The 17,169-nt window shown below is 40.7% G+C and overlaps 1 protein-coding gene across 1 annotated transcript in view; it reads left to right on the top strand.

The window, feature by feature from the left end:
- The window catches only part of PDE11A (phosphodiesterase 11A), a 385,868-nt gene that overhangs the window by 295,280 nt on the left and 73,419 nt on the right, over positions 1-17,169 (top strand). Inside the window, exons 12-13 of the mRNA XM_046659861.1 lie at positions 69-176; positions 14,786-14,895. Of these exons, the coding sequence (XP_046515817.1) occupies positions 69-176; positions 14,786-14,895 (218 nt within the window). The remainder of the gene's footprint in view (positions 1-68; positions 177-14,785; positions 14,896-17,169) is intronic.

The following is a 17,169-nucleotide window of genomic DNA, read 5'->3' as shown; positions in this document are numbered from 1 at the left end:
ATTGTTTTGATAATGGGCCACTGGAGACACATACACTGCCTGACACAACCTTTCTCTTCCCATTTCAGACACTGTGTAGGTGGCTTTTGACAGTGAGGAAAAATTATCGAATGGTCCTGTACCACAACTGGAGACACGCCTTCAACGTGTGCCAACTGATGTTTGCGCTGTTAACTGTACGTATGCTCAGTGACGCGGAAGGTCGTCTGTCCCTCGTGTGGACCTATGGGCCTTGTCCTTCACGTTCCATTTCTCTGACAAGTTGCCATGTGCTTTATCTTACGCTGGAACTTACCTGCCCTGGCTATGGGAGCATATATTTCACGACAATTTCTGAGCTTTAAATCACCGACACTCTGAAACAGGTGTAGTCTTGGAATGATTGCTTCAGCCTCTTTTCAATGTTTTATCTCGGGAAACTGGTTCTTTTTACAAAAGAAATGCTTAGATTTTCAAAGTAATCTTTTCACAGAGGACATGGGAATGAGTGACAGAACAAAGAGATTACTAGATAAGACTCTCTAGGCTGGTGGAAAGCCAAAGTAGGACTGTGTGAACACTACCTACAGGGACACAGAAATCCTGCGAGAATGCTTATCTGGGAAAATGCCCAGGGTGGCCAGGGAAGGAAGGAGTGGGAGCGAATGCTCTCAGGGTTTAGGGGCACGCTAGGCTTAAAATATCTGCCCTGGGGCTGTCACCCAGTGAGGGTGGCCAGTCTGCTTTTTGGAGATAGCTATGGCAGCTGGCCAGAGGTAAGCCTTGGAATTTAATCTAAAAGCAAACATTTATGGCAAAGATTGAAACAAAATCCTCTATTCATCTCCATTTTGCTGGCAGGAAATAAGGCTTGTTTTGGCCTTATTTTCACTTGCACTGTTAAACTATCATCAAGTAAAATGTTTTCTGGCTTAAATATATTGGTTACTTTGGCCTCGTGGTTATATATACCTACATATGTATACATACGTGTGTGTGTGTATAAACACATTTACATTACAAAAAAAGAGAACATAAGTTTTGGATGCTCAGAACATAAATCTAAATACCTTACATCTTTACACCCAGACTAAAATTTAAACCCAAAATAGAGAACTCCAAATGACACATGTTTTCCTTTGTTCCAAGTGAACGAAGACTATTCTACTCCTTCATGAAATGCTCTGCCTATTAAAATTTTGCTCATCCTTTAAGGATTAAGGATTAAGGGTTGGTCTAATGTCAATTTTCCCACAAAGTCTTCTGCTTTCTCCCCAGGCATCAATAATTGCTTCTTTCTCTGCACCATGTCTAGTACAACGTGTCTGTCTTTCTGCTGTGTATTTTAAGTTACAGATCTCTCATTCTGCTATAGAGTAAACTGCTTGAGGCTGAAGAAATAATTTCTTATTCTTTCAATAACATCCACTTATTTACTCAACATCATTTATTGAAAGCCTCACCAGCACCTTGCAGCCTATCACACACTTGGCAGGTTTTCAACAAACGCATGCTGGATTGACTTGAACTCAAATGTGCAGATAGCATAAGAAGATAGAACCAAAATATCTTCACTTTTATTCTCAGGATCCTGGTTTTTGGGGGGGTCCTCAACTGCTTAAGGAGCAAGCAGACTGGCCTGGAAAAACTGGAGTGGCCCTGTCCTGTTGCATACACCATGAAAGCAGTCAGCCAGTCAAGTGAGGAAGGAAGATGCTTTGAACTATGAGGCTTAATTGTCCAAGTGCCAATATTGCTTGAAAAAAAAATCATCACTTTCATTTTGCTTTTCCATCAGACCTCAGTAGACTAGGAACAATTTTCTCTGTGCAGAGTTCCTGTGTCTGGCTCACAGAGGCCATTCAGTAAAGAAATTATTAACCTATTATTTTGGAGAACCTATGGATTTGCGATGAATTGCTAAAATAAGTAAGTAGGAACCTTGTTCAACAAAGGAAAGAGGAATCACCATGACATTGTGAGTTAAATGTCAAAGACAGAAACAGACTTTCATGACAAGTGTTAAAATAGCTGGGATGGGGGGAAGCTGGCAAGAGCAGCAGCATCAGGGTGGACACAAGAGTAAAAGGAAGCACATACCCAGTGTTCTTCAGTAAATGTTTCCATAATACAATCTTGATCCTTTTCAAGACATGGAAGAAAGCAGAACTCTCAAACTATGTCTCCACAATGGGGATACTCATGCCACCCGCATGTTTCATGGGTATGGTTGTTTTCGTAAGTCTGCTCAGCAACCTTGAAGAGTATCACTGTTTGAGAAGGTTTGGATTTGTTTTTGTATTAATGCTATTGTGAAAATTGGAGAATTTGCTGGTAAAGTTCTCTTGGTGGGGGACGGGTTTGCAAAATGAAAACATGACTTTGGAAAGAATACATTGGTGAATGTTATTTTTTTCTCCTTAACATTGAATTGAGTAGTCACATCTGGAAAAGATATTATTTTTGGCTCATTAAATTTTGCTGAACTTGACTAAGGGTTACAGTAGGTTGAAAGTGTCAGCTTTTGTTTGTGCCTAACACAAGCAGTCTCTTCTCCAACTTGACCATGGACAAACTGATTACTCAGACTTTTTTAACTAAGAAAATAATTATTGTGATAAAAGTTATTTGATCAGTGAAGATAACAATGAGTTTAATTCACTTATCAATTCTAGTTTCTGGGATACCTCAGCCTATGGCAAAATGATAACCTACTTCTCTCTGTGAATGGGCACTAATGTTTCAAGCACTCCAGCAGACATTAGGGTCTTTCCCTGTTTTGTTTTCATCAGTGATTCTATTTACATTCCAGTGATCTCATATTCCATATCCATGTGTTGAGTTAGCACCAAAATTCTCTATTAATCTGAAAAAAAATCACCATTCACCAACCCCTGGATTCAGCCTGTCACAAAGCCAAGAAAGCATGGCGCATGTGCGCTGAATTTTCCTCTAGATGGCGCTCCAAGGCAAAGTTTCCCAGCCAGTTGCCAGGAAAGAAGCGTGTGGAGAAAATCTCCCAACCTTCCCTGAAAGTGCTTCTTTTCTTCTAAGACAGGAGATACTGAGGCACACACCCCACGCTTCTTTATTAACAGAGACACCAACAAAGTCAGTGTGTCCGAAAAGAGCCCCTCCTCTCAGGCCGAAATTATTATGCCTGCCTCCTCGCTCCAGGAGCTGTTAGCAGGATAATACGGCAGGCACTCTGCGTGTGACCTTACATCTGTGGGTGTGTATTTTTCCGAGCCCATTGTCTCCGGGAATGGGAAGATGCATAGCTGTGTGTCAATGCTGAGCAAATTATGAAACCATGTGCAACAAGACAAGCAAATTATAAATATGTGCACTAGCTTCCTAACCTTTAACCCTAAAATCATTTCAAACGCGGAAAATAAATGTATTGACTGGGAATTGTGTTTTGTAAAAGTATTCAACCTCATGTCTAGGTAACAAAGCAGTTTTGTTCCTTTAGAAATTAAAGAAAAAAAAAGAACTAATTGCTTTGTAGGATAGGCAATTTGATATAAAATGGTGGAAATTTAGTTCACTGGGAACCCTAGTAATGATTACTAATCTATTCCATGACTCTGGGCTGAAATTCCAATTTTTTAAAAAATCAAAGTTTCAATATTATTCTTTGCTTCTAAAGGGGTATTTAGGTAGTTAAAATTTACCAAATATTTTTAATTCCTCAGATAAATACAGTATGTAATGCTAATTAATATTTGTGATTAAAACAAGGAATAAAAATCTGCAGATCAAGGATAGTTATATAAAATCTATTTATTTATGGAAGCTTGTAGAATAAGTATTCCATGAAGCACAGACATAATGAAAGAATTTCTCATATTCACAATGTAAACCAAATAAAGGAAACGACTGCGCTTTTGTTTGTGTTCTGTAAAATAAAAGGCATGCAGTGGTGCCAAGGTTGCAGAGACATTTTTCAGTTTTATAAATGATGTATGAGCTCTGACAGATTTTCCAGGGGGGAAAAAAAAGCTTTCCTTAAGAGTCAGTATTCTTTACTATCCCATAAATGTACTCATTAGCACTTTGGGCCAAGCCCTGCATGCTGTGGGGCTCAATAAAGATTCATTGAATGAGTGGATTTAGTTTAGGGTAATATTATTCAGGGAACCATGTTGCTCGGTGTCCAGTTTTTCAAAAAACTATAAAATGATGAACAACTATCACCACTAGAAATCTTGTTCTTTCTTCGTATCACACTAAGGTTCAGCTAGGGTTCATAGAGAATGTTATGATCTTGCGGAATTCACTGGATATGAAAAGAGAAGAGCACATGATCACATTAAAATTTATGGTGGTACTGGCGGCATGGCGCTGGTGGGGAATTGCAGTTAAACACTAATAATACCGGAGTATTGCAGCAAACACACTGACACCCCCTGACATTTACTGGGGGCTTCTTAAATCTCAAATGTGGAGGGAGCATGTTTAAGTCCATATTTGTGTTGTCAACAAGGTTATTTTCAGGGATAAGCCAAGTCGTTTTATTGATAATTCAAACTAGAAAGCAGAAGGGACGTCTAGGGAGAAAAACCGTCCTATTCACCAGCTTGAGGATAATGCGCTGTCTGCTATCTGCCGTTTTCAGGGAAGTCTTTGATTTTTGAGGTAGAAAATTTCTTCTGGAAGATCTTAGACGCACAATTGGAATCCTCCCACCAAGAAGGACAGAACTAATTGAATTTTTAAATAAATATTTTTGCTCAATAACCAGAATTTTAATCTCAACAGAAGTCTAATTTCTTTGTAGATTGTAACATTGGAAGGTACAAAGAGAGCTACATGTTTTGTTCTGTAAGTGACTATAATAAAGTAACAGTCATATTTTTAATCATCAAACATCATTTTGCATTACATTTTGTTCAATATAAGTAGTAACTAGTTATATTTACTTTAAAATAAATGGCAGCATTATCATAATACAATAAAATCTGCACATTATAAAAACGAATTCTTTAATCTTCATGTAGGTATATTTTGATTTCCAGTGTAACTTCAAAGTTGGCAGTTTTTAATTTAGGAAAGCAGTGGTTTTTAACGTTTTTGCAGAATATCAGCACTGGGCACTATAAATTAACTAGGGAGCTAATCAATTTGAATACTGTGTTTAAATTACATTTAAGACTCCTGCCTTTTAATCATTGAAGAAGGTTTCTACTTTTATTCTCTCTGGCCACTTCTCAGAGCCCCTATTAGGCACTCCATGCTTCTAGCTGACATTCCCTTTATCCACACTTATTTCATAAAAGGAAAAAGGCAAAACCGCACATAATTAAGAACCTGGTGTGCTAATAATCAAACATACAATTGGGCAGAAGGATAATCCAATCCATTTCCTCACACAGGAGAGTAACCTCCATAACTCACTTTAAGCGCTGCCATTCATGAGTTATGGGTCATTCCCTTTCTAGTGAAAATAAATTCTCCTGCACCATCAGCCAGAGCTGGGTATTTTCTTAGGACATGTAAATTGTAAAAGTGTATGAACATAATCATGTCCGGCGTTTCGGGGGAAGTATAAGCTCTTGGTTGTGGACCCAGGCTTGTCAGGAAATGTATGTGGTTTCAGGGCTGGGGCTGCCTAGTTACAATATAGGATTTTTGATTAAAGTGAATTTATTCTTGCGATTTTTATGATGTTGGTAAACTGTTTAATCTGGCGCTTTGTGTTTTATGACACTAGCCAAATCCTCCAGGTCAGGGAGACCCAGCAGCAGAGCCGCGGTCGTTTATCACAGCCTCCGTTTTCCATGGTTTATGACTTAGTAGTGGCGCTTTCTTGGTGCTGAAACCCGGCATCTAAGGGTGTCAAGTTGGGAGCTTTAACAAATTTTAATTTTTCATGAGTCTGATTTTTAGTTTTTCCTCAATGATGACAAATAAAAATTTGGGTAAGTTTTGAAGAGGCCTCATATTCTTGAAATTCATCAACCTGGCCTCTCGCGGCACTTGGGGAGGGCTGTCTCTGCATAATTAACTCAGCAAGTGATCTGCTCCGTTTCTGCGTTCACAAACCACGTTATATTCAATTCACTACTAATTTATCCTTAAAATATAAATGATGTTTCTAAACATGCTTTGTCCTCAAAAAAATCATAAAGCACACATATTCTTAGTGTTGAAAGCTAAGTCCTTAAGAATCTAATATGCTTTTCCTCTTGTTTCTTTTTGAAATACAGTATGTGTGCTACGTGCATGCAACTACATTTATCTAAATTAAAGTAGAAACCTCAATTTTTTCAAGTCTTATTAAGATACTTATTCTGAAATTTCTCTTAGATCATTTGTATATCGTTTTGCACATTTTATCAAAATATGAGAGCAGAGATGTATTGACCTATTTCTATTTGATCACATCAGGGCTTCTTGAAAATAAAATACAGAGTGTTGGGAGATGCCAGAGGTTTGCTTTGAAATACTCTAGCAAACAACATACAAAGCAGTGTATGTACAGAGATAGATGAAGCAAGACTGGCAAACCGTGGATTGCTGTTGAAGTTAGGTGATGAATACACAGGGATTCATTATAATATTCTATTTTTTGTGTGCTTTTAACTTTCTGAAATAAATAATTTTTTAAATTATGATAACAAGTAGATTAAAAATTGTCATGGAAGTGGTTAAAAAATAACTAAATAAAATTGACTAAATCCAATTTTTTTAAATTCAGGCATTAAACATTTATTCAACATTTACAGTTGTTCCAGACAGACCTTTGGTTTTGCTGCCCTGCCCTTCTGAGACTTACATGGACAAGAATTTGCATTCTTATTTGAGGCTGAGAGACAAGTGTGTTCAAAACATGACGTAGATTTTACTACTTCATAGGAAATGCCTTCAGAAGGTTCTGGTTGTAAAAGAAAGTTTTTAAATGTGGACTCTACTATCTTCCCAACTCTGAGCTTGGTAAGGAAAGGATCATTGTAGACTGAAATCAGTATTTAATTAATACCAAATCAATATTTGATTACATTCATCTTGAGAAGAAAGAGAAGCCAATTTGATCAAACCACCCCACTCCTGTGGACACAGACAATTTACGGCTGCCTGTGTTGCACTGCCTGTTTTGGTGAGGGAGACGTGTAAACATGGTTCTGGGTGTAGTCCCCTAACAGCTGGAAAGATTCTGGTCTCTGGACCTCAAAATGGGACTGAAGCGCCTCTTTTTCAGCCTTGTAAACCCAAATATTGGCAGACAGACATTACTGTAAACACCAAAGGGGTATGACCTTTAACTCTAGGTGCTATGGTTTGTCCAGTAGGTTTTTTCTCCAATAGAGGATTGTGGTTGTGACTACCTGTTCTTCTCCCCGTTGTGCTTTCATCACACATTATCTCTGGTTGGCAAAGATGGGATCCTTTTTGAAAAGAAGATAAGATACAGCATCAAATAGTACACAATTATTTCTGAGCACTCCAAGCAATTGACATTTGCTTCCACCTTAAAGACTGAGAAAATCCTCTGCCTAAAATCATTGCTTTAGAGCATATTGAATAGGTTGATACCCATCAGCATTCACGTGTTGAGAGGTGGCCACTCCATCTTGAAGCAAATAAAATAGAGTCCTCAAAAGAAGCAAGCTGGGCTTGTGTAAATGCCTGTAGAGCCCAAACACGTGCCTTAACAATTCTCTCACCACTGTGACCGCCTCACACCCGGGATATGTGCTGAACTGGGAGGCGGCTCTCCTAGGCTCTTCTCCTAGAACCTTCAGTCCTTGTTAAGAGATCTAAGTTTCACAGACAGACACTTCGTGTGAAGGATGGCCTAGCAGAGCTGTGCCGGCCATCAACATTGCAATTTGGGGCATTTTTTAGAAAACTTAAGCACCTTGTATGTGGCATTTACAATGGAACCCTCAAAGATCAAGCTTTGGCTAAAGTAAATTTGATTTTAATAAAGTACCAAGCAAAGGCCCCAGATAGTGTCCCTGTAACACTGCATACCAGAAATTAAGAAATACTAGAAATTAAATGCTTCTTCTGTAAATGCTGCCTTTCAGACCCAAGCTCACACCACTTCCAAGTTGAAGTCATATATAGATCAGTTGACACATGATGACACAGATAAAGGATATGGTGTGCTGATTCTTCTCAAGGAGACACTTCCTTGAGAAACCACATTCTTTAAAACTCTTGGCAATGGTTTAAGCAGTCTTCTTCGCTTTGCTCTTCTTATCCAGAAGAAAGACTACGAAAATCCGTCATGCTTTCCCTCAACCTTAGCCAGTCCACTGAGGGCTCCACTGCAGTGCCTGGCTGTCAGCATCCATGGAGGAGCATTCGGAACCAAGGACCTTGTTGGGTTTGGGATCTCTAGGACTATTAGGAATTTCCAGTACATCGTTGGATTCCCTCCCTCTTAGTCTGCCACCTGCCAGATCTCAGAATCAACAAGATGAACTCAGGAAATCCCTCATCATTTAGTACCTACAGTAGTGGAGTTCAAAAAGAAATGTGAAGGCAGGATTTCTGGCATCATTCCTTGGATTCCCATAGCTGAGTGCATGATAAGAGGCATGCAGTCCATGAAACCCCTTCTCCAGAAACAAACCAGAGGCAGCTGGCCACTTTCACCATTAATTTCTTCCACAAATTGCAACCAGTGCTTTGATGGCTTCTCACTAGAAAAGGGCACTCCGTGGCACTGTTCTGTCTGGCGTGAGGTGTGACCAGACTACATGCACAACAAGGGACAGAAACGCTTATCTTCCTCAGTGCTCTGTCTGTGTGCCTGGAACTGTGTAAATGCTTAATAAATATTTGCTCAATGAGTAAATGAATGGACACTTTTCAGGATGTCACTATTTTATTCCAAGCTAGAACAGTATGATGAAATATGGGTTTGTTCTTAAAAAAGAATTTACACACAGACACACACACACATAGCATATATATTTTAATGAATAAATGTTCTTTGTGGAAAATTTGGACACAAAGGAAAAATTTTTAGATCACCTGTGATCCCACTATTGGTAACATTTAGATGTACATCCTGACAGTCCTTTTTAATGCATATATTGAGACATTGTATAAAGTTGGGATGTTATATACAAACCGTTGTATCTTTCCTGTCCACTGTTTATTGTCACCTACGTCTCTTTTCAATGTACGAGAGCCATATTTAGGCTCAAAATGTCCAGTGGTTCTGCGATATCAACCTCTTACCATTCAGGAATAAGATCCTTTGTGGAATCAAGCACACGCCAATGATTCTTTAAAGCCCTGTTATCTAACACTCTGTCCACACAGAGTATTTAAAAGCTGCACGACTGCACCTCACCCCCGCCTTTGCAGCTGAATAGCACAGTGATGGGAACACAGACTGGGGTTGCCTGGGCTCTACTCCCACCTCTGTTACATTCTGGTGTGTGGTCTGTTGCCCCCATAGCATAATCTATAAAACGGGAAACATAAGAACACTATCTCCCTCTGAGTGTCCTTGTAAGGATTAAACGAGTTCATGTACTTGAAATATTTAGAACAGTTCCTGGCATATCTTAAACACTATAGAAGTATTAACTATTCTTAGTAGTAGCCCAAGCCTCTTTTCTCAGATATAACAATAAGCACTTAATAACATTCATTCAATGAATGAAGCCTCTATAGCACCATCTAGTGTTGATATTGTGGCTGTTGTTTTTGACACCTTTTGGATTCTGCAGAGCCACAAAGCAACGGTCATTTTTTTCTGGCCATGCTATTCCCCCATTCACTAGTGTCACACAGGATCAGCTTTGAGAAGGGGGCACATTCCAAGCTGGTTTAAACTTTATGTTGACTAAATGATGGGAAATTACTGGGTGGTCTAGGGAACCCTGTGAATCAGTCTTACTTTCTGGGTCCTTTGGAGTTCCAGTGATTATCTGCTGTGGTGGCTGGGGGTAGGGTTCTCCCAACTTACATTTTAGCCCAATGAAGGACAGTCCTTGGAGGCCTTCTTGGAGAGTAGTCACAGGCTTTTCTGGAGGGAACTAGGTCTCTTTGCCTTGACTGTCTTTTACTTGGATATATTCACTGCTTTCCATTTCTGATCTGGACCGTGAGGGAATACAAGAGAGAAGTTGGATTAACAAAAAGGTCAATAAAACCCGTCATTACTGAATCAAGAGCAGAAAAGATACAATTTTATTTGAAAATAAAAGAAGAAAATAGAGTCAAGCATGGGAATGCATTAAAATATATTTCCTGCTGCTACTCTGTTCTCTTTTGAAAGTATGTTTTCTTCAGCAGGCAGCTGACTTTTTCTCCTCGGTGTAGGTAAGTCTAGGTCAAATGGATGGGACTAGAAGGAAGATGGATGAGGGCTGGGGAGGGGCAAATGGACACTTAGTGGCAGGTGGACACTTTCAGGCCTGACTATTCTCAGAAACCATTTACCAGGCAGCTTTAAATCACAGTCAAGAGAGAGGTGCTGCTTCAGTCACTCAGGTGTCACAGTCAAGAGAGGTAAATATATTTTGTGTGACTGTGTGTGTGCTGCTGTTCAGGGATTCTTTATTCTGAGGATCCAGAGGTGAGCTCCATGGTCTTTGAACACCATAAAAATTAGAGAATAATCTCTGGGAAGAGGGTCCATGACTTTCATCAAATTCTCAGAAGTAGCCATGATACAAATAGTTTAAGAGCTAGATGCTGGTTTTCCAGGAAGGGATGGGCAGGAGTGGTGGTGGTGGCTGCATAAGACATTGTGACAAAACATATCCCATCATATTATATAATGGGTGCTAACTGATGGCTTAAAAATGATTTGAGCTTTTGACTTTGAGTCTATTAGATGCCATTCTGTTTTAACTTCTAGTCAAATTACTTTAACATTATCCCATCCCTATTCTTACTGTTTGAATTCATCGGCTAGTTCTAATCAATAACATTTTCACAGGCAAAATCTTTCTAAATTTCAGTGCAGTTTCATTTTTGTTTACAACACTGATTTCCACAGTATTGTGAATAATTATTTCATACCTGATAGACTTTCAGGATTTACTTAGTATTAGCAAGACCCAAACCCAGAAAACCTGACTTAGAGTTTCAAGATGACAGAGGTGACAGATAAAGACCTTTATACTCCTTCTCCTTTCAAAAATCACCCCAAAATAACAAGGAGAACAAGAAATGGACACAAATTCTACCTTTCATGGAACCGTAATATATGAAGGCAGAAAATGGAGGGAAGCTGGTTCATAGCTTAGCAGAGAAAAGGAAGGTCCAACCCAAGTGCCTTCAGGGTGAGGGAGTGAAGGAAGGGTACACATGAGTAACAACGCCCCCCAGAATCTCTCAAGGCTCAGGAATCGTAGGATCATGCCACACAAATGGGGTGAAGTAATGTGAGGCGGGTGAGGTCAGGTGAGGGGGGTGAGGGAAGGTGAGGTGGAGTGAGCGATGATGCCAACATGGAGTCCCAAGTCCCAATTCCCTCCCCATGCAGTCAGAGGGCTACTCTCCCTCTCACCTATTCAGGAAACCAGAATGTTTTCTGGAGAAACTGAACCCCAGACTTGGGGACACCAGCAAAAGAAAAGTTAGGGTGAGGTGCACCCTGAAAATACAAGAATTAAGTGAAAGTCTATATCCTCAAAGGCTAGAAGCTACAGTTCTCTTTTCTCAGAATGCTAACATCCATGTTTATGCCATTTTCAAGCAAGAGATTGGAAAGTCTAGAGAAAATGAGTTTAGATGATGACATTTGGGGATCTCCAGCAAAAGACCAGCTGGCCATCTGCTCAGCCTGTGGTAAGGCCCAGCCATCTACAGACACTACCCCGTGGGCTGGTGTGCGGTGAATGTTGTAATGCTTTACTCTGAAATATGCGTAGACTACCCAGGATACCAGGAATTTGAGGAAACCACCAATCCCAGAGAAAAGGCGTTCAGAGGAAACGGCAATCAGGGAGCAGAAGAGAACCTCAGCGGAATTATAATTAATATCCTCAAAAAGATAAGAGATGATAATGCATCCGTGAGAGAAGACTAGCATGCTGTTAGAAAAGGAGCAGCAGACAAGAAAAGCTTATAAATTAAAAATATTACTCCTGGAAAGTAAGAGGGGAAAAGTCAACATGGGCAATGGGAAAGAAGAGACGAGAAAATAAGGAAATCAATACAGGAAGTCCAATATCCCACCAACTGGAGTTCCATTCAAGTAGGACAGAACAAATAGTGAAGAGGAAATTATAAAAAAAAAAAAAAAAAACGATTACAAAAACATACCGAAGAAAATGAGCCTCCAGATTAAAAAGACTTACTGAGAAAAATGATGGGAAAGACGTTCCAAACCAAAGCATATCTTTGTGAAACTGCCGAACCCCAGGGATAGAGAGAGGATTCCAAAAGAACGAAAATCAAGTAACATTCAAAGTATTAGGAATAAGAAGGGTATACGCTTCTCGAAAGCAACTTCAGGAGTTAGAAAACAAATAATAGAGCAGTCTTTCAAAATTCTGAGTGAAAATATTCCAACCTAGAATTGTCAGGGAAGCTAACAACTGAGCAGGAGAATAGATGAAAGACATTCTCAGTCACGCAAAGCCTCCAAAAAAGATTTAAGTGCTCAGTGTTAAAAAATTAACACCCTTTCTCATGAGGCCACTGTCAGATGTACTCCCCCAAAAATGAGGGGGCAGATGAGGAAAGGAAGGGATGTGAGATGCAGGAGACAGGAAATCAGCCCCAGGAGAGGAGAGCTGGCAGCAGACAGAGAATCCAGACCAAAGAGCAGGACCAGGCCACGGCCAAGAGTCCCCACAACAGGAAGGAGTCTAATAAATGAGGCTTTGGAGAGCTGTGTAGGATGCAGAGAAATCTTAACTCCAGGAAATGAAAGCATTTACATAAGAAAGAAAACAATCATTGGATACTAGCTGGCTCCGCAGTGAATAATAATTATAGAGTAATAATCGGGAAAGCACTGTCTATGGATTGCTGTGCGCGGGTGAGGGGAGAGAGGAAGGGGTGGCTGTGAAGATCAGTTCTCACTTGCCCCAAGACATCAGTGGTTAAGGGCAAACTGTGGCGGGAACAGGCTGGGAGTTTGCCTGCTTCTGCCGCTTACTAGCTGTGAGCCCTTGGGCGCATTAGTCAGTTTCTCTGTGCCTTGGTTTCCTCTCCTATACCTGAGGAGAATAACAGTTCCGACCTCACAGGGCTGTTAATTAGAATTAAATAAGTTAAATAGTTGTAAAGCTCTTAGAATGGTGTCCAGCACGTAGGAAGGACTATAGAAGTACCTGATGAATAAACAAGTGCTAATAATATGTGGATACTACATAGAAATACCGTGGAAAATACCTACCAAAGTAGGTAAAGAAGAAAATGGAAGGTGGTTGCCTTTGGGAATCAAGCAAGGAGAAGGATGAGGGACTACTGTTTTTTGATTCTAAGTCTCTTACTACAATTTGAATTTTTTAAAACTGTTACAGGGGCCAGCCCAGTGGCATAGTGGTTAGGTTCACTCACTCTGCCTGGTGTTTGTGGGTCTAGATCCCGGGTCCGGACATACACGCTGCTCATCAAGCCCTTCTGTGGTGGCGTCCCACATACAAAATGGAGGAAGATTGGCACAGGTGTTAGCTCAGTGACAATCTTCCTCAAGCAAGAAGAGGAAAGTTGACAATAGATGTTAGCTCAGGGCCAATCTTCCTTACCAAAAACAAACAAAAAAACTATTACAGATATTACAGAAACATATTGTTCAGTTATTTCTGCAATAAAAACATAATTAATTAAAAAATAAAGTTTTCATTGTTGTAAGAAAAGTGTTTTACAAATACTAGCTAGTCATCCTAGATCTGGGGGAAAAAATACATGTAAAAAGGGAAGCAATTTGAACCCCATCTATCCTCTGCTCCCACCCTCAGATAAAGATTGTAATAAGTAATGAAGTGGGAAACTTACTCAGAGGGGAGACATATAGGCCTTGGATTAGGAAAATGCATAGCCTCGCTTTCTAGAGGTTCACTTCCTTTTCTAAACTGATGAACGGACAGCTGGAACCAAAGAACCGTTGCTGATCCTGGTTACGTAATTAATCATGCTGCTCCCCAAAGAAATCACCCCACACGTATGCATTTCACAAACGAGCTACCAGAGGATAATAAAAAAAGAATTCCATGTAACGCATACTCCACTTGATCCGCAATCTGGCTTGCCTAATCCTCTGCCAAATTCTAGTTTTCAAGACATGCACTGCCTTATTATCTGTACAAATTTAATCTGTCCACCAAGCTAATATGAATTAAGGTATTTACAAGATAACTCCTAGAATATCATCATGTAACAATTTGAGCACTTCTAAGTTGCTTATTTTCGTATGAAAAAAAAGATTTTTTTCTTTTGCCTGCTTTCGTTTAAGTGGCATCTGGTGGATATAGCATTCAGTTCTAAATTCACGGCCCCTTCTTCTCCCCCGACCAGTAAGCACGATGCCCATCATTGAAATGTAGAATCACACAACACATTCTGCTCTGGGCCTTTGCCAAACTGTCACTGCATCTGAACAGTGCAGCCTCTTCTCTAAAAAGGGAACAAAATAGTCTGAACTTTGTCCTGGTGTGCCAGCGTGGGCCACTGTGACAGCAAGCTAATTCATCACTGTGGGGACCTTAGGCTGTCCAACTGACCACCCAACTCACTGTCATCTGAGGGGGTGGCAGTTAATCATTTCCTTAAATGATGTGGGTATGAAAACAGAGCTGATTGTTGCTCAGCAGACGAACCTTATCCATCCTTTCTGCCCCGAGTAGTGACTGTTGCCATTTTCCCTTCTTCTCAGACTGCTGGGTTTCAAGAGATTCTGACCGAGGTGGAAATTTTAGCCGTGATTGTGGGATGCCTGTGTCATGACCTCGACCACAGGGGAACCAACAATGCCTTCCAAGCTAAGTAAGTGTCCTAATTGTTGTTATTTTAATGCATTTGCCTTTCTGTTCAGAGCCAAAGGTGACGAGTGCTAAAGAGTAAAGCATTAATTTCTGGCATCGGAGGCCAAGGCCACACAGGCTTGGGCGTGCGTGTCATGGGGCCCATCCATCTTTATAATTCCCTATTCTTCTTTTAATTGCAAATTTGCCCTTCATGTCATGCTTGTTGATTTGGTCTGTCTCTGTTGACCTCAGTCAGATAACAAAGCTCAGTTTTTAAAGGGCCTGTTTTTTTTTTCTTCCAGAATATTTGCCTTCATGGCCTTATGAGCTTCTTGGACTTGCTACTCTCAAAATATGGTTTTGAAACTGTTGAAATAAAAGTAGTCTTAGGAAATTTTGTGAAACAAAATATCTCTTCCTTCCCCAATAGAATCTCTTCCAGGTTCTTTTGAGGTTGAGTGTCATACAAACTGCAGTGAAGTAAAGCAACACAAGAGCGCTGTAGTCTCTGCCCCTCGTATGCCTCCTCCCATAGAAAGGTGGGAAATGAACAAAGGAATTACATCCATACTGGGCATGTGTCGGCACATAATGTGCACCATCAGAATAATCTGTCCCTAAGCAAGTTGGACTGGTTAAGATAGCTGTTGCTTGGTGGCGCACACTGTGGCTAAGGCCATGGAATTTGTGGATGCTGGAAAGAAGACCAAAACCCAGATCTTCTAACTCTTATATTTAGGGTCCAGTTTTAATGTTCTTTTTACTACCTGTCTGCAAACAAAATGATATATGAGTTCAGAGGCTGGAGAAAAAAGTTTGGGGATGGAGAAGTTAAGGAAGGCTTCAACAAAGAGGTAAGATTAACTTTCAGATGACCAGTTTCAAAGCCCTTATAACAGGTGTATCTCCATAGTCTCAAACATCAACAGCCAGCTGTGGGTCAACAGCTCGTCACTCTTTGTTCCCAAAATACCTACCTGTCGAGGCCTTGGAGTCCTGGCCCCTTGCGTTTGCTCCTGATCTATCAAATAAACTTTGATTTTGTGCCTTTCTCTATCCTCCTGGATCCTACAGCCCATCAACTCAACCCTCTCTTCTCAATATCCTACAATTTCTTGACCCTCTTAACTTTGTGATATCTACTCTGCAAAAACTCAGCCCCAGTTCAATCTAACAATTCAAACTCTTGCTATTCTGACTGGACTTTTAAAGGCTTTGAGGGAAAATGTTACAGTTGTGAGAGTTTGAGACAAACCAAATATATATTCTCCCAACTTAGCTGGATGCTCACTACTCCCCACCAATCTTTCTGTCCCTAGGCAGCTCTGTCCCCCATTGCTCTTAGCAGTTATCTATACCAAACGTCCTCCCTTCCTAACACTCCTCCTGTCTACCTCCTCCCCCACAGCACTCAGCAGATCACCTTGCCTCCTCCTTCACAGAGAAAATTGAGGCCATCAATCGAGAACTCCCTCAATTTCCTCCCCTGCCATGTACAAACTTATCTGTCTGGCCCCATCCTCTCCTCCTTCCCCACTATCTCCGTGAAAGGACTGTTCTTCCTCTTGTTTGAGGCTAATCCCCCCACCTCAGTTTTGGATCTCTTTCTCGCTCCCTCCTCCAGAACCTTGCTCCATCAATCTTCTTCTTTCTGCCCCGTATCTTCCTTCCCCTTTCTACTAGCACTCAGCATCCTATTAATATGAGCAATTCTCCACCCTCTTGAAAAGCTCACCTCAGTTGCCACTTCTCTCCCTAGCTTCTGTTCTATTTCTCTTCTTTCCTTTCTAGTCAATCTTCTTGGTAAGTTGTCTGTTCATTGTCTTCCATTCCCCAACCCCCACCCTCCTATGTGGCTTCCAGTTCTGCCTCACCGGGGGAAGTGCCCTCAGTAATGCCCAACCCCCCCCAGAGCTATTGGACTTTCTTATTGTCCTTCTTTCTTGACCTTTCTTGCCATGAGACACATTCTGCCACTCCCTCCTTCCTAGAACTCTCTTCCTTTGTCTCCCAGACAGAGGGTTTTCAACTGCTTTTCCAGCCTTTCTTCTCAGTTCGCATCAAGGCCTCTCTCTGTCTGCCCCAGCCTTTATTGGTGATGTTCTCTCCTGCTCCCCTCTTTCTCTACATCATCCTTCATGCAGGGCCTCCGCCCAACTGCTGGTCAGCCCTAAACTCATATCTCTGAACCATAATTCTTTGCTCAACTCCAGACACTTATTCCAGCTGTTTGAGGAGCACCTCCTGTTTGAAGTCTCACAGTGACTCCAATCTCGGTCTTTCCCTTTACAGT

The sequence above is a fragment of the Equus quagga genome, chromosome 4 (genome assembly GCF_021613505.1).
Source record: "Equus quagga isolate Etosha38 chromosome 4, UCLA_HA_Equagga_1.0, whole genome shotgun sequence".
In the NCBI taxonomy this organism is placed as follows: Eukaryota; Metazoa; Chordata; class Mammalia; order Perissodactyla; family Equidae; genus Equus; species Equus quagga.
Note: the sequence above shows the minus strand (reverse complement) of the source record. Positions and strands in the feature narration are given on the sequence as shown.